This window comes from Hemiscyllium ocellatum, chromosome 22 (assembly GCF_020745735.1).
Source record: "Hemiscyllium ocellatum isolate sHemOce1 chromosome 22, sHemOce1.pat.X.cur, whole genome shotgun sequence".
Lineage (NCBI taxonomy): Eukaryota > Metazoa > Chordata > Chondrichthyes > Orectolobiformes > Hemiscylliidae > Hemiscyllium > Hemiscyllium ocellatum.
This window is the reverse complement of record NC_083422.1, coordinates 1,012,661-1,033,285: the sequence shown is the minus strand read 5'-3', so window position 1 is coordinate 1,033,285 and position 20,625 is coordinate 1,012,661. Positions and strand designations below refer to the sequence as shown.

Below are 20,625 nucleotides of genomic sequence, written 5' to 3'. Positions count from 1 at the left end.
TCTAACTACCTACAGCAAATGGATTGCAGTGATTCAACACAACCTCTCGCCACCATCATCTCAGGTAGGGTTGAGCAAGAAATGCTGGCTAAGCCAGGGACATCCATGACCCATGAGTGAATAAAGAAAAAAACAATAGATTCATAGATTCAAACAGCTCAGGAAAGCCCTTCAGCCCATCAAGACTGGATTGACATAACTATCACTACAATTCCAATTTCCTGCACTTGTTCCATATCCTTGATTTTTTTTTATCCAAATATTTTTTAAAGATTTAAAGTTTCCAGTGTGCATTACCTCCCCAGGCAGTGCATTTCAGATTCCCACCACCAGCTGAGTGAAAAAGCTTAGTGTGTTAATTAACCTATTCCGGTGATCTGCTGACTTCAGGAATCTGTGAATGATTACCTCAAGATTTCTCTGTTCCTCTAAGCTACCCAGTGTCCTGCGATTTTTTTAAGCACTCTCTCATCTTGATTCTTTGTCCAAAGTGCACCATCTCGCACTTATCAGGATTAAATATCATCTGCCACTAGTCTGTCCCTCTGACCAACCCTTCCGTATCTTCCTGTAACCTTCAAACATCTTCTTCACTATTAACACACTTGTACGGCTTTTTCTTCCCCAGAACCAGGCACAGCACTGTGCCATCCCTTGTTGGGCCTTCTACAAAAAACCTCTCCTGAATATGTTTCAAAGAAATTCACCCCCTCTAAAGCCCTTTACATTATGACTACCTCAATTTACATTGGGAAAGTTGAAATCCCCTTACATAATTACCTGATTATTACTCTTAAACACCCATGTGAATGGTCCACATATTTGCTCTTCGACTTCCCACTGACTCTTTGGGGCCTACAAAACACTCCCAATAAAGTAGCTGCCCTCAAACGTTTATAAGTTCAACCTGCAAAGGCTTGTTAGAAGACCTTCCGAGATAACAGCTTTACATCTAAAATAATGTCTTCATTGGAGCACTACACCTAGTGCTCGTGATGTTGCATAACTTTTGTAGCTCAACCTGAGCTGTGTGGAATCATCTACACACATCTTAAAACATAGATGATTGACTACAATTCAAAATGTCTGACTGCAAGGCATTCCTGTGCTCAAATGGACATGCTGAGAGAATTCTTCTTGTCAACAGCAGCCAATCTATGTTAGACAATTAGACAGGACAGATGCAGTTGGCCCTGACTGGATAATGAGCTTCATGGGTAACAGTTTAAAACCTAGAAATATAGCAACTAGAATATGAATAAAAATAAGAACCTCTGATTTCCTGGTTAGTGAGTGTTGAACTTGGACAGTGCAACTATAATGGACAGAAGTACTCAACTACCTCATGCTCATTATGTGATATAAACATAACAAATATCCTGAATGGATTGAAAAGCACACATCGGCCCAAAAACTCTCCATGGGCATTTTGAATGGGTTCAGTGATTTTTTTTCTCTCCACACTGTCATTTCAGTAATGGAATAGGATTAAACATCATTACCCATAGGTGCTTTCCGTATGACTAGTTAAAAATTAGATTGGAAAGGAATTTGAAATGGATTTTATTAATCATTCATGAGCAACATTTCTGCTGACTGAAATTTTCACCATCTGGTTAGAAGTGGCATGGGACAGGTTTATCACAAATTATTTCTATTTACATACTAAGGAAACATGCACGCACACTTTTTAAGCACAGTGCCATAATTCTGTTGTATGCATGGGCACAATCTTTAGCTGCACTGCACACACGAGAAAGAATTAGACACAATTTAGAAAGAACGTAACTTTCGATGTTATGGAGGTCTATCTGCCACCTTTCTTATGCAAGTTAAGAATGGGCAAAACTCTATCAACATTTGTCACTTCAATAAAGGCAAAACCTCACTAAAACTTAATCAATGTTTACTAAGCAGTGCCATGATCAGAAAAATAGTCATTAATAATATCTAATCAGTTGTACTCATACCAATCCAAAGAAAACTTGGAGAACTGAACTGTGTAACGAGGAACCACACGTCTCTGCCTTCTTGGTGACCTGTCCCTTTCTCGCCGTGGTGATCGCTCTCGGGACCGTTTACGTTGTGGTGACCGTTCACGTGAACGCCTCCTGTCTCGATCTCTTTCACGACTACAAAATAATTTAATTTGAAAAAAAGATTTCATGATTCAAGCAGAATTGTAGCTCATCATTTGAGTTAAAAAAGTTGAAAGTTGCCTTGCAACCCTAAATGGCATCCAAATGTAAAGAAAACTTGTGCTTAAAACCTACAACAAAATGAAAAAATTCAAAATGTTTTTCAAGTGCATTGACTATGTGCAAGAAATCTCGAGTCACAAATTGCAGAATGTGCTGAGGGGTTAACTACTACTGTGCACAATGTATTAGCGAATTCTCCATTCTTCTTCCCATAGGTGACCTGTTTAGTCTCCCAAATACAGGTCCCAGCATCTCTATCCAAATTATCCAAATACCATTCGATGCCAGCAAGTTGCTTCTCCATATTACAGCAGAATTTGCTACAAACCCTGCACACAGGAGCTTGCCGTGATTGAAAATGGAATCTGAGGCTAATTTCATCAACGTGCACAACTGTAGCTCAAATTACCATATCATCCAAAAAGAAATTAAGAGATCTAGGAAAGCTAGGGCGAAGTGTGATTTAATTGTGATTTTATTGCAAGCACTGAGTCATCTGCAGTACCTTCGATCATCTTTCCTTGTTAATGTTATTTCAAGTCTTTCATTCCGGGTCATGAATCTGGATGGTGGTTCAATCCTTCGGACCGCTTGTGGCTGTGGAATGACTCGTACAGGAGGTTGCAGCAACCCAGCTGTAACAGGAAAAGTGCCAAGGTTCAGAGCAATTGTCTTAAAATAAAATTAAATATCACTTCTTGAATGACTTGTGACCTGTGTTCTGGCAATGCTTGTTCTGTTCAAGGTGTGAGATACCAGACCTAGGAACATGACTTTCACAATTTGAAGCAATCATCAAGCAGCAGCATTAACATGAGCAAGGCACTGTTAACAATTTTCAACAAGGTGAAAGCAATAAATCCTTCTGGAATGTTCCAACTTGATTCTCTAAAATGCTCCCTATTAGAAGCACTATGAGAAGCAAACCTGCAGTCATAAACTGCATAATGAAGTGTTGTCCAGTTCAAAACATAGAACATAGAACATAGAACATAGAAGGATACAGCGCAGTACCTTGCACACAGGAGCTTGCCGTGATTGAAAATGGAATCTGAGGCTAAAACACTCAGAACCTTGTCAGTAGGTGCTCCTATATTTTACAGACACATTGGAATGCTCAATTTTAAAGACATGCAATTGCATTTTGTCACATACATGAAGACAGGGTTCCCAAAAGGGAATTCAAAGGGTGCTGGAAACTGGAAATATAAATTGAAAAATTGGAAAAATTAACAGGTCAGACAGTTTCTGCTGAGAGAAGAACAGAGTTAACATTAAAAGTCAATGAAACTTCTTTCCCACAGATACTGACCAATGTTTCAAGCATTTTTAGCTTTTGTTCAACATTGATTGTGACAAAGGTATGTCCTGATGGAAGATGGCTCTAGATCTTGATTGCTTAACATCAGCAACAAGGCTCACGTTAAGGAAAGTAAAAATGATACTTAATTGGAAAACTAATAACAGCGCCAGACACCCGGGTTCAATTCCCGCCTCGGGCAACTGTCTGTGGAGTTTGCACCTGGTGCTCCGGTTTCCTCCCACAGTCCAAAGATGTGCAAGTTAGGTGAATTGGCCATGCTAAATTGCCTGTAGTGTTAGGTGAAGGGGAATGGGTCTGGTTAGGTTGCTCTTCGGAGGTTCGATGTGGACTTGTTGGGCCGAAGGGCCTATTTCCACACTAAGTAATCTAATCTAATTTGTGCAAAGTAAAAAAAAATTGTCTTGCACGAGATGTGCAGAAATAGATTTTAAAAAAGCGGTCTCATAAGAAACATTTGAGAACCAGATTTGTCAGGGGACTGGTGTGTAAACTAAAATGCACCTTGTGGCTGTTTCAGGTTCCATTTACAATGATGTGAATAAAGATTTTGTCGGTGATTTATGTTTAAATTGTGAATACGTGGTCCATATTTAATCTAAATTACATATTATATATCTATAATAGTTTATAATTACACTGTATGGTTAGTGGGTGACATATATTTAATCTACAATGGCAATAATTATGAATGCAGATCTTTTGGTGACTTACGTTTCTGCTGTGGTTGCTGGAGCAAAGGTTGAGGTTGTGCTGACAGCAAAGGAGTGAGAGGAGCAGCAGCCATAGATGCCTGCAAGAGAGACTGTGGCTGAGGTGGAACACCATACGGCTGCTGTGTGAGAGGCTGCATGACAGTTGGAGGCGTCTTGATTAGTGGTTGAGTCTGACTCTAGGAAGTTGATACAAGAAAAATAATTGAATGACTTACCCTCAATCGAGGCAGAAGTATCAAGCATGCATATCCACATATATACTCTCAAATTTCACATGTGTGCATCTATAATTTTATACAAACACATACTGTGCAAACACACCTTTGACTCCTGATTAGGGCTAGTCTCCTCAATCCAACTACGTATAACCCGCATTAGTAGATAAATTCACCACTGAAAGCCCTCAAAACGTTCAGGAAAATTAGAGATGCAGCTAGTAATCAGAGGAGCACCAAGAATCAGGAAGGTGAATGGTAGTGAATCAACCTTAATTCTTGAAGATTGGGGGGGGGGGGGTTGGTGATACAGTGGTCAGGGGCCATGTCAGACAGGGCAGAGTGATGTGCCAGGTGAGGAGGGGCTGCGTCTGGCAAGGAGTAGAGAAAGCCCAGGGTAAGCAAGTGGAAACAGGTATGGTGGGTCAGGATGAGTGATCGTGTTAGTCTGGGGAAACCACTTTAAGTCAATCAGCAAAGAAATATTAGCTAACTGCGATCAAGGAAAACCTGAAGCCATTCAAATAATGTATTTCTTGCATGAATTTAGTATGTCTTAATTAAGGCCACATAAGTAGGGGAAAAATTATGTAATGAAATCAGACAAGGACAGAATCAAAATGCTGGATACAGGAAGTTTGAACAAAGCAGTTTGAACAATAACCTGCCTCTACTCAACATAGCTGCTACCTGACGAAAACCATCTCCTCAGAAACCCGTAAGCATTCCTACTAATTTCTCTTTTTGGTTGAAATTTTCAATCAGATTTATTGGTAGGTCTGGATTTATCATGGCTCCTCAGTTTATTGAGACTCATTTGCAATAACTAGACTCACATGCAGCAAATAATAAAATGGTCTGGGTGTTATGAAAACTTGCTTTTGGCAGAAGAATGCCTGCGCCTTTTTTTTAAAAAAAATACAGCTGAAGGACACAGCTACTTAAAGGGAACAGTGCGGCCGTGCTGCGGAAACTGATGCGTAAAGCAGATCATAGAACCAGAAGGTTTATAAACGTGAAACTGGGAAGCAGTCAAGTTGTTGGCAGCAGGGACAAAGGCTCCATGCTGAACAAGAACTGAAGTTGGCTCTGGGCAGTTGGCCCTGGAAACATCAGGGCAGCTGGGACTTTTAACCCGCCCTGAAAATCCTTGATGTTTCAGTGTAGCTGCAGGTGAGGGTGAAAGAAGCCCATAAGTTGTATTTGCTTGGTGCAGCTGAGAAATATTGCAGTTAAGAAAAGCCCCATGGGTATTGTCAGTTGAGTGAAGCGTGCTGACTACCCAAGGGAAGATGCTCAAGTTCAGTCCTGGGAGTCCGAGCAACAGACTTGTGCATCATGGAGGGTGTGACTTTTGAGGAAGTTCTAAAGGAAAGAGTTGTAAAAATGAGAATGAGAAAACACCATTTTAATGAATTCAGTCATTATAGTCGGGAGGGAGTTTGCACAGAAATCTGTGGGATCTTCCCTGACCATTTTATTATTTGAAGAGCTCTATTTAATATTTAACTGCAGTTCATGTTATGTTAATTCTAGATTGTTATGAAGTTGAAGGTGTGTACTATACGTCTGAGAGAGAGCAAAAGCTGTTTAGTACTGAGAGCTTGCAGGCATCTGAAATGTGACTGACTAGCAGCTTCAGAGTGTACTGGAAAATTGAAGACGTAACATTTGGCGCTAAAAATTAGATTACATTAGTTAGTTAGTGTGGAAATAGGCCCTTCGGCCCAACAAGTCCTCACCAACCTGCTGAAGTGCAACCCACCCAGACCCATTCCCCTACATTTACCCCTTCACCAAACACTACGGGCAATTTAGCATGATCAATTCACCTAACCTGCACATTTTTGGACTGTGGGAGGAAACTGGAGCACCCGGAGGAAATCCATGCAGACATGGGGAGAATGTGCAAATTCCACACAATCGCCTGAGGCGGGAATTGAACCCAGGTCTCTGGCACTGTGAGGCAGCAGTGCTAACCATTGTGCTACCGTGTCCCCCAAACTAGATATCTGAGTTGTTTTGAGCACAATTCAAACCTAACCTGTTTAAATTATGCCCCAGGATAATAAAATTCAACCTCTTTTTGCCAACCTTGAACCAATGAGATGATCAAATGTTTCGGGTATAAAGAAGCAGTCACAGAGATGTACCACAGGGAAACAGAGCCTTCGGTCCAACTCATCCATACCAACCAGATATCCCAACCCAACCTAGTCCCACCTGCCAGCACCCGGGCCGTATTGCTCCAAATCCTTCCTATTCATAAATCCATCCAAATGCCTTTTAAATGTTGCAATTGTATCAGCCTCCACCACATCTTCTGGCAGCTCATTCCATACCTGTACCACCATACCACCCTGTGTGTGAAAAAGTGGCCTGTAGGTCTCTTTTATATCTTTCCCCTTTCACCCTAAACCTATGTCCTCTAGTTCTGGACTCCCTGACCCCAGGAAAAGACTTTGCCTATTTTACTCTATCCATGCCCCTCATAATTTTGCAAACCTCTAATAAGGTCACCTCTCAGCCTCCGATGTGCCAGGGAAAACAGCCCCAGCCTATTCAACCTCTCCCTATAGCTCAAATCCTCCAACTCTGGCAACATCCTTGTAAATCTTTTTTGAACCCTTTCTAATTTCACAACATCTTTCCGATAGGAAGGAGACCAGATTTGCATGCAATATTCCAAAAGTGGCCAAACCAATGTCTTGTACAGGCGCAACATGACCTTCCAACCCCTGAACTCAATTCTCTTTGACAGAGCAATTAACTGCCAGCACTCTCTGTCAAAAGGTACCTTTTTCTTATGAAACACCTTTGCAGCTGAAGACTGAAGATGACAGACAACCAATGACAACACTCGCTGTGTGGTTTTGAAATTAAGTTGATATAATTTTAATATATTGTTTTAAAGTTGGAGGCAGATAATAAGTAACAGCACAACATTAAGAGAAAGGGGGCTCAGTTGTTAAGTTGTTGTTGCTTAATGTTTATGTTTAGAGTTAAAGAACAAATTGATATTTTTTCTTTAAATAGTGAAACTTGGAAGTTCTCTGTCACACATAATTTAACAGATTATATGGGGAGGTGAGCTTCTCTAGGTGCTTGGTTCAATTTGCAGAAGGGCTCACCGCTGTATTGTAACAGTTTGGGGACTTGGGTCTGTGATTTGGAAAGGTTTAGACAGATTTGGTCTGAGATTTGGACAGATTTGGGGCACAAAGATTTAAGCACTTGTCGATTAGTATGCTAGATCTTTAAATAAAAGATGGGTGAGACAATTTTTTAATTTCGGTTACTTACGGTTGGCTAAATTAAAAGGGAGAAAAATGACTTTTGAAAAGTTCTGAGGTTTGAAGATGGTCCCCAAATTTGCCAAGAATGTTTATAAAGACAGAAGGCCATACCTTTAGAATTAGCAAATCAATTAGAATTGGGTCTAACCAGGGACAAAAGTAAAGCTGAAATTGTAAGGGAGTTAGTCAGGCACTTAGGTGTGTCAGAGAAACAGACAAGTACAGTCGAGTTAGAAAAACTTCAATTACAATTGAGGAAAATGGAGCTAGAAGATAAAGAAAAAGAAAGAAAAGCCATGAGAGAAGAAAAAGAGAGAGAGGAACAAGAAAGGAGAGGGGAAAAGAAAAGAGAGAAAGGCAAAAGAAAGAGAAAGAAGCTTCTTAGCTGAGCAAAGACAGAAGAGAGAAAAAAAGAGGTAGAGAGAATTTGAACTTAAGGAGTTCAGAATTAGTCAGGAAACTCAAGTTAACAGGACGGAAACAAAGACAGAAGGTAGCAGGATATGCACAAATATGTGAAAACATTATGACATTTTGATGAGAAAAAAGCTTTCTGTATTTCATGTGAAAAGTTGGCTAGGCAGATCTAGTGGTCAGAGAGCTTGTGTGTAATACTAGTTCAGACTGAGCTGGTAGGCAAAGCTAGTGAGGTATTTGCAGCGCTGTCAGATCACAGGTCAAGAGATTATGTGGATGTCACATAGGCTATTTTGATTGCTTATGAATTGGTACCAGAATAGACAGCAGTTCAGAAACATAACGAAGGAACCAGATCAGAATTATATTGAGCCTGAAAGAATTAAACAGAGTCATTTTGACTATTCTGCTAGAGGAGTTCAAAAGCTCACTTCCAGAGATGAAGATAATTCACGAGGATGAATAGAAAGTACAAGAAGTGAGAACAGCAGCAGAGATGGTAGATGAATATGCATTGGCGCATGAAGCAAAATTTAGCTTCTAGCAAAAATTTCATCCTGTGAGGGATAAAAATTGGGAGCAGGGGAGATACACAAAACAAAGATTAGAGTACATTGGTAATTGTTTATCACACGTTAAAAACAAAACCCAAGAGGGTGAAAAGGAGGTGAAAGGCCTGAGATATTTTCACTGTGATGGAGTGGGACTCAGAAAATTACAGTACCGATGGTTTAAGAAGGGCACTGGTAAAACGTGGTTTCACTGCTAGAAGATGAGATACGTAAAGTCACAGTGCTGGTCGTTAAAGAAAGGCACTGTGGGAAAAGATGTGTTAAAAGAGACTAAGCCAGTGTCATTAATGAAAGTAGTAAAGGAAACCCTAAGAAAAGATGAGGAGTTGCAGGAGAGTGCACAGCCTAAGAAAGGCCTGGGTATGGAGTGAGTGCTTGATCTCCATAAAGACTTCGGTTCTGTGGGTAAAGTTTACTTAGAAAGAAGAGGGAGAAGGGAAAGAAGTTGTAATTTTGAGAGATACAGGCTGTAACCAGTGTCTAATAGTCAGAGACAAACATATTCCTTCTGACCTGCTACCCGAGAGAGTTGTAATTTGTGGGATAGATGGACAGACATTTAGTGCTCCCCTATGTAAGATCAGGTTGGAGAGCCCAATCAAGACTGGGGAAGTAACAGTGGAAGTGATTGACAGAGTGGCAATTCCAGAAAAACAGCTTGTTCTTGGGAACAACTTAGCAGGATTCAAGGTGGGAGTGACACTCCTTGTTATGGAGAAGCCAAAGGAAGACCAAGGAACTGAGGAGTTAAAAGAAAAATACCCTGGAATTTACCAGACTGTGTAGTAACAAGATCTCATTATTATAAGTCACAATGCAAAGCTGAATCTAAAGAGACAGATGAAGGAGTTGAGGTTCAGTTAGTGGACATCCTGCTTGATATAATGGTGCAGAAAAACCTGTACAGGAGGGGTCAGGCAGAGGTATTTTGTCCTGAAAAGCTAATTAACTTACAACAGAAAGATGAGGCAATAAAAGGTGTATATATTGATGTACATTTAGAAAAGAAATCGAAATGTATTCCTGAGGGGTATTATCTTAAAGATAAAATCCTAAGACGAAAATGGAGACCAAGGCAGGTTAGTGTGGAGGAGAAAAGGGCAGTGGTGCACCAGATTGTGCTGCCAGTAGCATACTGACAGGAAGTGTTATATGTCGCACGAGTTACCAGTAGGAGGTCACCTAGGTGTAAGTAGACTCAGGCTATGGTAAAAAAAACATTTCTATTGGGCTGGAATGCACAAGGATGTGATTAACTTTTGTTGTATCTCTTATAATGCCAAATGATAGGTAAGCCATAGGCAGTAATAAAATCAGCACCTTTGTTGCCAATTCCTGCATTCAAAGAATCTTTCAAGTGGGTTACTATGTAGGTTCCCTTCCGAAAACTAAATAATGGATGTGTCTACCAGATTTCCAGAGGCAATTTCATTTCAATTCTCATTAGACAAAAAGGGGGGCAGAGGAGATAGTAGCTTTCTTCATGCAGTATGAACAACCTAGAGAGATTCAGTCAGACCAAGGGTCTAATTTTACTGCTAGGCTGTTTAAGGAAGCCTTGGAGCACTTAGGCATATAGCACTTTAAATCAAGTACATATCATCCTGAATCCCAGGAAGCTTTGGAAAGGTGACATCAGACCATGAAGACTGTGATAACAGCATACTGTCAGGATTATCTGAATGATTAGTGTTGTTTTCCATTAGAAATGCACCAAACAAATCTACTCGGTTTACTCCCATTCAGTTAATATTCGGACATGAAGTAAGAGGGCCTGTGAAACTAATTTTAAAAAAATTGACAGGACCGAAGTTGGAGATCTCAAACTCAAGATTATGTATCGGAGGTGAGGGAGAGATTAAATCAGATAGTTAAGTTAGCTAAACAGCACCTGAAGAGGGCACTGCATAGATCGAAGCAGGTGGCAGATAAAAACTCAGAGGTTTTCACGTGGGGATGACTTATTAGTATTGTTATCAATGGTAGGATATCCCTTCAAAACCAGGTTTAGTGGCCGCTATCAAATAAAGATACCAGGTAGAAAAATTACTGTATCGGGTATGTCATGTGAATATGTTGAAACCTTACTAGAAGGAACTGAAAAAACAGGTGTTAGTTACTGTCCTGCAAAGTGAGGAATGAAATCTAGATGTCTTGGAGTTTGATGTGCCTCAAAATACATTAAACAATGAGGAAGTACTTGAGAAGTGGGATAGGTTAGTGAACTCTGTCTCAGGAACAAAGAACCCAGTTGAAATGTTTGTTGCAGCAATACGAGGACATATTAGATTAGATTCCCTACAGTATGGAAACAGGCTGTTTGGCCCAACAAGTTCACACCGACCTTCCAAAAAGTAACCCACCAAGACTCATTCCCCTAACTTATATTTACCCATGAATAATGCACCTAACACTATGGGCAATTTAGCATGGCTAATTCACTTGACATGCACATCTTTGGACTGTGGAAGGAAACCAGGGCACCCGGAGGAAACCCACGCAGACACGGGGAGAATGTGCAAGCCCCACACAAACAATCACCCGAAGCGGGAATCCCTGGTGCTGTGATGCTACAGTGCTAACCACTGAGCTACCATGCCACCCAAAATGAAGCAGGAATAATGCTATCGTGCCTGAGGTAGAAGTAGGGAAATGCTGATCTGATTAAACAACATCTCTATTTAATCCTTTCAAAGACACACAGGTCCAGAAGGAAGTGGACGTGATACTCAACGAAGGTATCATTGAACCGAGTCAGAGTGAGTGGAGTTCACTGATCGTGTTAATTCCCAAACCTGACGAGACTCAATGATCTTGTATGGACTATTGAAAGGTCAATGCCATAACAAAATCGGACTCATATCCAATCCAGAAAGCTGGACAAGCCAGTTACATCACAAAGTTGGACTTACTGCATGGTTATTGGCAGGTACTTTTATAAGAGAAAGCGAAAGAAGTTTCTGCATTTGTAACCCCAAATGGGCTCGCTCTCAATTCAAAGTGATGCCTTTTGGAATGAAAAGCGCACCAGCCACATCCCAAAGACTCGAGAACAGAGTTATGGCTGGGTTAACAAGCTATGCAGTCTATCTGGATGATGTAGTGAACTTTAGTGAGTCATGGAAAGATCACATGGTACAGTTGGCAGGGCACTTTGAACAACTACAAGTAGCAAAACTGGTAATAAGCTTAAACAAAACAGAATTCGCAAAGGCAGAGGTGACATTCTTGGGACTGAACACGGTCATGGAAGACTGACCCCAAGACAAAGGCCATCAAGGAATTTCCATGACCAACCTCGAATAAGGGATACTTCAATTTTTGGGACTAAGCAGATTCTACCAGAAGTTTGTTTCTAACTTCAGCAGCATAGCAGCACTGCTAACAGATTTACTGAAGAAGAACTCAAAATTTTGATGGGCAGAACGATGCCAGGAGGCATTTGACAATTTAAAAGTGGTATTAACCACTGAGCTGAAAATGTGTTGCTGGTCAAAGCACAGCAGGTCAGGCAGCATCCAAGGAACAGGAAATTCGACGTTTCGGGCCAGAGCCCTTCATCAGGAATCCTGTTCCTTGGATGCTGCCTGACCTGCTGTGCTTTGACCAGCAACACATTTTCAGCTCTGATCTCCAGCATCTGCAGACCTCACTTTTTACTCGAAGGTATTAACCACTGAACCAGTTTTAGCTACACCAAATTTTTTAAAACTCTCCAAAGTTTGTGGGCAGCATGATGGCTCAGTGGTTATTACTGCTGCCTCACAGCACTAGGGTCCCAGGTTTGATTCCAGCCTCGGGCGACTGTCTGCATGGAGTTTGCACGCTTTCCCAGTGTCTGCGTGGTTTTCCTCCAGGTGGTCCGGTTTCCTCCCACAGATGTGCAGGTCAGGTCAGTTAGCCATGCTAAAATTGCCCATTGTGTTAGGTGCATTAGTCAGACGGAATAGGTCTGGGTGGGTTACTCTTCGGAGGGTCGGTGTGGATCTGTTGGGTCGAAGGGCCTGTTTTCACACTGTAGAGAATCTAACCTAATCTAAAAATGTTGCAATCAATGCTAGCGATATAGGAGTCGGAGCTGTACGGTTACAGGAAGATGATGAGGGAATTGAATGGCTAATTGGCTACTTTTCAAAGAAACTCAACACCCATCAGAAAAAATACTCTACCATCGAAAAGGATTTACTGAGTTTGGTACTGGCCTTAGAGCATTTTAATGTTTATGTGACGAACAATGTGTCGGAGACAGTTGTCACAATCCTCTTACATTTTCGAACGATTTAATAGACTTTTAATTTATAAACTGTACGGTTCATAAGAATGCGAATGCAGATGCGAGATCAAGGATTGAACAGATAAAGTATAGATAAGATTGAACTGATACCAATGTTATATATTTATATATATTTGTATGCGGAAATTAATACTAACTTAGATTAATGCCCTATGTATTTCATTGTAAAGGGATTAAGCATTAGAAAAAAAAATGTCAACTTTCCATTTTTTTTTCTTAAGCCGGGAAGTGTTATGAAATTGAAGACGTGCACTTTAAGTGCGTGTGAAAGCTATTTTGCACTGAGAACTTGCAGGCACCTGTCATGTGACTGGCAGTTTCAGAGTGTACTGGAAAATTGAAAATTTGGCTGTCAATTAGAGATATCGGAGTCGTTCTGACCACAATTCAAACCTAACCATTCATTTTAAATTATGCACCAGGATACTAAAATCCAATCAAGTTTGAATTTACTCTTTTTGCCAACCTCAAACCAGTGAGACGATCCAATGTTTGGGGTGAAGGAAGTAGGCTTTTTGACAGTTAGGCAGAGAGACCAACTTCCATCGACAGAATAACTGGCAGCAAAACACTCGATCAAAGGTACCTTTCTCATATGAAACATGTTTGCAGCAAAAGACTGATGACAACCCAGGGAAATCTACAGCCAGAAGATGATAGACACCGATGACAAAAGTTGCTTTGTGGGTTTTGAAATTAAGTTGAAGTAATTTCAATACAGGTTTTTATGGGAACAGTATATTGTTTTAGAATTGGAGGCAGACAATAAGTCATTAAGAGAAAGGGAACTTAACAGTTATAAACAGCAGTTGTTTAATGTTCACTTTTAGAGTCAAGGAATGAATTTTTTCTTCTTTAAATAATGGGATTTCGGAGTTCTCTGTCACTCGTACTTCAACAGATTACGAGGCGAGGTGAGGTTTTCTGATTGTTTGGTTTAATTAGCAGAAGGTTTCACTGCCATGTTGTTAAGATGTTAAAGTATGTATATACAGATCATTTTAATAATCTAACTTTCCATAGTAAAGTTTATTAAATTTGCCAAAGCCATGGAATCTAGAGACATCGTTCTCTAAAGTACCTGGGATCTTAAACTTTGATTGCAAGAAGAAAAAGTGTTACTGGCCTAAATTTGCCGGTCTCATCCAGGAGTGTAGCAGAGTGCAGTAGAGTGTGACTACATGTGGAATTGCAGCCAAATGAACCTCATAAAATATCGGAATGATATGCAAAATGCATCTTCACATGAGATTTAGGGAACAAGTTCAGTGATATCATCTTGCACAGCAAAAAGAGTGGATTGTATTGTACAATATACAAATAAATTCCAAAGTATTAAATCAAAACTTTCAAATTGTTTCATTCAGTTAATTTCACCTGGTTGGGTAGAGTCTGTATTCGCTGTGCGTTCCATTTGAAGGGCATGTTGGGGTTGTAAGCAGCTTCAACCAGAACTCTATCTCCTACCTGGGGGGCCTTGCCTTTCACAGCACTGGTTAACACAAAAACATTCAGTCAATACATTACAGCAAAATGAGAGATTAACGCACATACAATGAACAACAACTTGACTCAATGCTAGCTTTGAAACAGGCAAGTATAGCAAAAAAAAATGAAGTTTAACAGACAATCCGTTTCTATTCATTAATTATTTGGTTTGAATGGTGCTCAGATATAAGGATTTGCCACTTAACTGGTTGCAGTGAGTTGCTGAATGGTAGTGTGCGCTTGAAGTAACAAGTTATTTTCATGAATTGTCATTTAATTCCATGCTTTACCTACACTTCGTCCAGTCTACACGTTACACTCAGCAATATTACTTTAAGTCACAATACAGAGCTTCAAATGTACACTGACAACATCCAATTCCATCACATCATCTCTCAACTTGTCTTGCTCAGTCTTGAATATATTCAATGACATTGCCTCACTGCTCCTTGGAGTTGAGAATACCAAAGATTAAGAATGGGGGTGCCTCGTGGGCCTCTTTTAATAAGTAGCACTTGTACTGAGTGAAGAAACAAACATCTGTCACTGGGTATCTGACATTGACTTTCATCAAGTTCTGTTGCACAATATGTGGTGTCGCTGTCTCTAAGCATCCAAGCTATAGTCCTAGCTTGATGGTTCACCATGAGCATTCATAACGCAGCCTAACAGTCTGAACAGCAATCTGCAAATCTTCCTCACAAGCAAAAATAGCGGGTAGTGGGAGCAGGAGAGATGTCTGGTCAACTAAGTGATGGAAAGAAAGTTGGATCCTCTCCCATCACTATTCACAGCTTCAGGATGCAGCATACATGTTGAACTCTCCAAGCAAACTGTAACACCTATGGCGCTGAGATAATATATTAGCATAGAGAATAGGAGGAAGCAGTTTTGATAAATGAGTCATTTTTAAAGTAAGTGATCAGTATTGGGGTTCAATTACTTACGATCTTGAGAAAGCTTTCTTTCAGAGAGTCACTTATCTGCAAAGGGGTGGTTACCTCAATTGGTTGGACAGCTGGTCTGTGATGCAAAGTCATGCTAACATATTAGTTCTATGATGTTTACAATTTATGATCCATAAAACAAGATAATCAATTTGGTACTTGTCCAATAATTTATAGAATCACTGAACTGTTTCATATAGAAGCTGGCCATTTAGCCCATTATGTCTGCACTGACTCTCTAATCAAGTTTCATGATTCAGTACTAATCTTCTATCTTTCACCACAACCTTGAACATTATTTATGTTAGCAAGTTTTGAGAAGATCTGTAGCTTGGGTTGAGGTTCTGGATGTAGGTTTGCTCGCTGATCTGCAAGGTCCATTTTCAGACATCTCATCACCATACTCGGTAACATCACCAGTGAGCCTCCGGATGAAGCACTGGTAGCGTAGCCCGAAGTTTAAACAATCATCTCATGCCCTCACCTCTTATGGTTTGCAGAATGTACCAATTGTATCTACTTCCACCAAATCTCCAAGCAATGTATTCTAGTTCCTTACCAACTGCTGTATGAAGTATTTTAGACCACACAACAGTACAGGCCCTTCGGCCCATGATGTTGTGACGAGCATTTATCTTAATCTTAGATCAAACTAACCTACACACCCTGTGAGTTACTGCCGTCCATGTGCATGTCCAGACTGTACCACCACTGCTGGCAGTGTATTCCATGCACCCACCACTCTCTGCCTAAAGAACCTAACTCTGACATCTCCCCATACCTTGCTTCAATCACCTTAAAATTATGACCCCTCGTGACAACCATTTCTGCTCTGTGGAAAAAAGTATCTGGCTATCTACTCTATGCCTCTCATTACCTTGTCACCTCTTATCTCCAGTGTGAAAAGCTCTATCTTATTCAGCCTCTCTTCATGGGTCCAACCCTCCAATCCAGGCAGCATCCTGGTAAATTTCCTTTATATCCTCGATAAAGTATCTACATTCTTCCTATAATGAGGCAACCAGCACTAACCATCTTCTCAAAACTTGCTAACCAGCAAAACCTTGCAGCTCTTAAACTCAATGTTAATGTAAGCCAAAACACCACACGCCTTCCTAACAACCCTATCACCTTGGGTGTGACTTCGAGGGATCTATGTACGTGACCCCAAGATCCCGCTGTTCCTCCAACTGCCAAGAATCCGATCTTTAACCCTGTATTCAGCATTCAAATTTGACCTTCCAAAATTAATCACTTTGCATTTATCCAGGTTGAATTCCATCTGCCACTTCTGAGCCCAGCTTCGCATCCTGTCAATGTCATGTGGTAGCCTGCAACAGCCCTCGACACTATCTACACCACCACCAATCTTGATGCAATTGGCAAACTGACTAATCCACCCTTTCACTTCTTCATCCAAGTCATTTATAAAAAATACAAAGAGCAGAGGCCCAAGGACAGATCCCTGAGAGACACCACTGGTTACTGACCTTCAAACAGAATATTTTCGATCCACTACCACTCCTGTATCCCTTACCTCCTAACTTTCTGTATGAGCCTATCATGGGGAACCTTATCAAATGCATTACTGAAATCATATACACCACATCCATTGTTCAACATTTGTCAATTTGTCTCGTTACATCCTCAAAGGACTGAAAAAGGCATGAGAGGCATGACCTGCCCCTCTCAAAGCCATGTTGATTATCTTTAATCAAATTACTTTTTTCTAAATAGTCATAAATCCTATCTCCCAGAATCCTTTCCAATATGTTGCCTCCATAGACGCAAGACTGACTGGTCTATAATTACCAGGGATTGCTGTATTCTCTTGGTTGAACAGAGGAATAACATTCACCTCAATACATTTTTCTTTTGCGAATTACCCAAAACTAATGCCCTCTTTTTCAATTCTTTTACGAGCAGGAACAGATCCTCCCCTAATCTACTGTCTCTTGCATCACCATGATTTTTAAAACAATCAAATCTCTTCTTAGCCTTTTCTTCAAACATCAGCATCAATTAAACCATCCAGATTTAGAGTCAGTTCTGGATTCTCTAATGCACAATGACCATAACACAGGACAAGCATTGGTTTTTAAGTGACATTTGGTAGGACATCTCTGATCCAGAAACTTGTCAGGAAACAGTGTGCAGGGAAGCAGTCTCTGAGTAGCGCGGGGAGGAACGAGGGCCTGGAGACAGCGTGGGGAGGAATGGGATCCCAATACAGTGCAATGTACCTTGGTGCAGCTGACTGCTGGTGAAGCAGGACTGTTGTTGGACTAGGGCCTGGTGCGGGTAGTCAGACCCATGTGCAGTGCTGCTGTTTGAAACTTTTTATGGGACATAATGTCAATTTTTAAAATATGTAATAACTACCTTATTCCTAACATTTTTTTGGACACTAAGTCATGCTACTAATTTTCCTTTTATTCCTTTTCTTCCTGTTTATAACCAAGTACTTAGGTATTATACCTAAGGTGGCACCATTGGAGGCAGCCATTGCAAAAACATTTCACTGTACTCCTATGTTTCTGTATTGGAGTGACAATAAAGGATATTCTATCTACAGTGACAAAGAACATTCATTAAAGAAGTCCATGACAAATGGATGTTAGGATTCAATTACAATTGGTAAAGAGACAGCAGGGCTGTCTGTTGTGTATACATTACTGGAAAGGCGCAGAGTCAATATCCACAATGGCTGAGGTTACTACGAAGGATTCTCCTCACCTGCAGTGTGGTGACCCTCAAGTTAAACCAGCACCAGTCATCCCTCTGTAATGAGGGAGCAGCCCTATGGTTCTCTGAGACCATGGCAATTTTTAGTTTAGATTTGCAGAATTTTATACACGAGACAGCAGTGAAGGCTGTGTTATTTATTATGTTAAGACTGAGCCTCTTTCATTGATATGCATCATGGAGGCCAGACAGGAAAGTAGAGTTTAGCCTCTTACAAGACCAGCCATGATCTTGCCAAATGTTAAATGGTCCTGCTGTTAATTCTTACGTTTTGGTGAAGAAAGTCCTCATGTCTTAAATAACAAACTTGAGCTTGTTAGGGGGAAACTTGGGTATGATGGGAGTTATTCAAATGAATTTCCAGCTGAAGTGAGGTATAATTTTAGTTAACTTCACAAGTAATAATCATTTAATATTCATCCTCCACTTATTCTTATTTAAGAAATTAGTACAGTTTAAATAAGTTAATTAAACTCCATAAGCATGTTCAGATACTTATGCAGCAGAGTTTCTATGAAAATGCAATGTGGCTGAACCAGCATTAATTCTGAAGCGTTATCTGGAAATGGAATGAGATGATGACCCCTACCATGGCAAGAAAGACAAAGCAATAGGGTTTAGTCAAGGATAAGAACAAGCAGAGGTTTTGGAGAAGAGATAGGATGGCAGAAAAGAAGATAGGGAGCACTGAGGCTAGAGATAATAGGTGCATTTTGGAATTTGTAAAAAAACAGTGTTGGCCTAAATTCAAGTGTACTGTCTACATAATTTTCAAAGTAGAAATATCTGATGAATCCTCATTGACTTAGAGTGCTACTTGGAATCTTTTCTGGAGTAGGTTCTCCCAACGTAGGCTCAATCAACAATAGCTGACCTGTACCCTGAGTCACCTAAGATTATTTCATAAAACAATCTGCCACAACACCTCCCTCAGAATTGTTCTGAGGAAGGATCACTGAAACTACAATGTTAACTCTGATTTCTTTCCACAGATGCCGTCACAGCTGCTGAGCCTTTCCAGCAATTTATGTTTTTGTTTCTGATTTCCAGCATTTTCAGTTCTTTCACTGATATTTAAGGGATCTAGTTTTGAATTGCACCATAACAGATGATGATATTTGAGTTAAATAAAAATCTGGAAATAAAAATCATGATGACATGATATTATTGTCTATTGGAAAAACTTCCGTGTTCACTCTTATCCTTTGGAGAAGGAAAACTGCTGTCTTTACTTGGTTTGAGACTCTAGACCCAACAATGCAGGTCCTTCTTAACTGTCTGCCAAACTGTCCTAAAATGAGCCTACAGTCACATCAACAGCCGGAATATCTCAAAAAATTGAAAGATAATGGGATGAACGACCTAGTATTGACTCAGGCACTGAAAACGACAATTGACCTGCAAAGTCCTTATGAACATCAGGGGGCTAGTGCCAAAATTGGGAGAACTGTTTCACAGACTAGACAAGCAATAGCCTGACAAAGTCATACCCATGGCACCACATCATACAATGCTCTCAGATCCCTGGGAGTATGTTCTGTCCCATCAGAAGAGTGGTAAATAGTCAGGAGAGAGTTGATCGGGGAGTCCTCAACTTTGACTCTGGATCCAATGAAGTCAATTGGTACCAAGTCAAATATGAGCAAAGAAACCTCCTGCTAATTACCATGTTGCCCTACTTCCTAATCTCAACTGGTGAATCAGTTCTCCTCCATGCTTAGAGAAAGCATTGAGGATGGTAAGGGTGCAAATTGGACTCTGGTCAGGGATTTCAATGTCCACCACCAAGGCTGGCTTGGTAGCAGCACCACTGATCGAGTTGGTTCAATCCTAATGGACACTGCTGCTAGATGGGGTCTGCAGTTGATAGTGAGGGAACTGACAAGAAGGAAAATCACATTTGATCTCAACTTCACCTGTATCAGTCTATGACTACATTAATAAAAGTGACCACTGCACATTCCTTGTGGAAACGAAGCACCATCTTCACACTGAGAATACCTCACACCATGTCATGTGACACAATCATTTTACCAAATGGGATAGATTAAAGTTCAACACTGGTATGCATAAGGTACTGTAGGCCATCAACAGAATTGCAAAACAACATAATTTGAAACTTTGTAGCTCAGGTAATCCTTGATTAACCATTACTATCGAGCCAGGGGGATCAACCCTGATTTGTTCAGAGTAATCGGGACAAAATCCTGGAATTCCATTCCCAAAACCATTGTGGGTCTAACTTCAGCACATGGACTGCAATGGTTCAAGAAGGCAGCTCACCATTACCTTCTCCAGGGCAACTAGACATGGGGAATAAATGCTGAACCAGCCAGTGATGCTTATGTTCAAAGACTAAGAAATGTATGGAGAACGCAGGAGAAAAAGCCCATAAGCAGCACTAGGAATGCTT

At 40.5% G+C, this 20,625-nt stretch overlaps 1 protein-coding gene and 1 non-coding gene across 3 annotated transcripts in view; both read right to left on the bottom strand.

The window, feature by feature from the left end:
• ccar1 (cell division cycle and apoptosis regulator 1) overlaps positions 1-20,625 on the bottom strand; it is a 142,542-nt gene that overhangs the window by 100,615 nt on the left and 21,302 nt on the right. For both annotated transcript variants that reach the window (XM_060841816.1, XM_060841815.1), the window contains exons 7-10: positions 14,410-14,524; positions 4,237-4,414; positions 2,707-2,836; positions 1,971-2,132 (exon numbers count right to left, since the gene is read on the bottom strand). In XM_060841816.1, the coding sequence (XP_060697799.1) occupies positions 1,971-2,132; positions 2,707-2,836; positions 4,237-4,414; positions 14,410-14,524 (585 nt within the window). The remainder of the gene's footprint in view (positions 1-1,970; positions 2,133-2,706; positions 2,837-4,236; positions 4,415-14,409; positions 14,525-20,625) is intronic.
• Positions 1,436-1,504, bottom strand: LOC132826550 (small nucleolar RNA SNORD98). Its single transcript, XR_009645891.1, has one exon. It is a non-coding gene; the product is annotated as a small nucleolar RNA SNORD98 (small nucleolar RNA).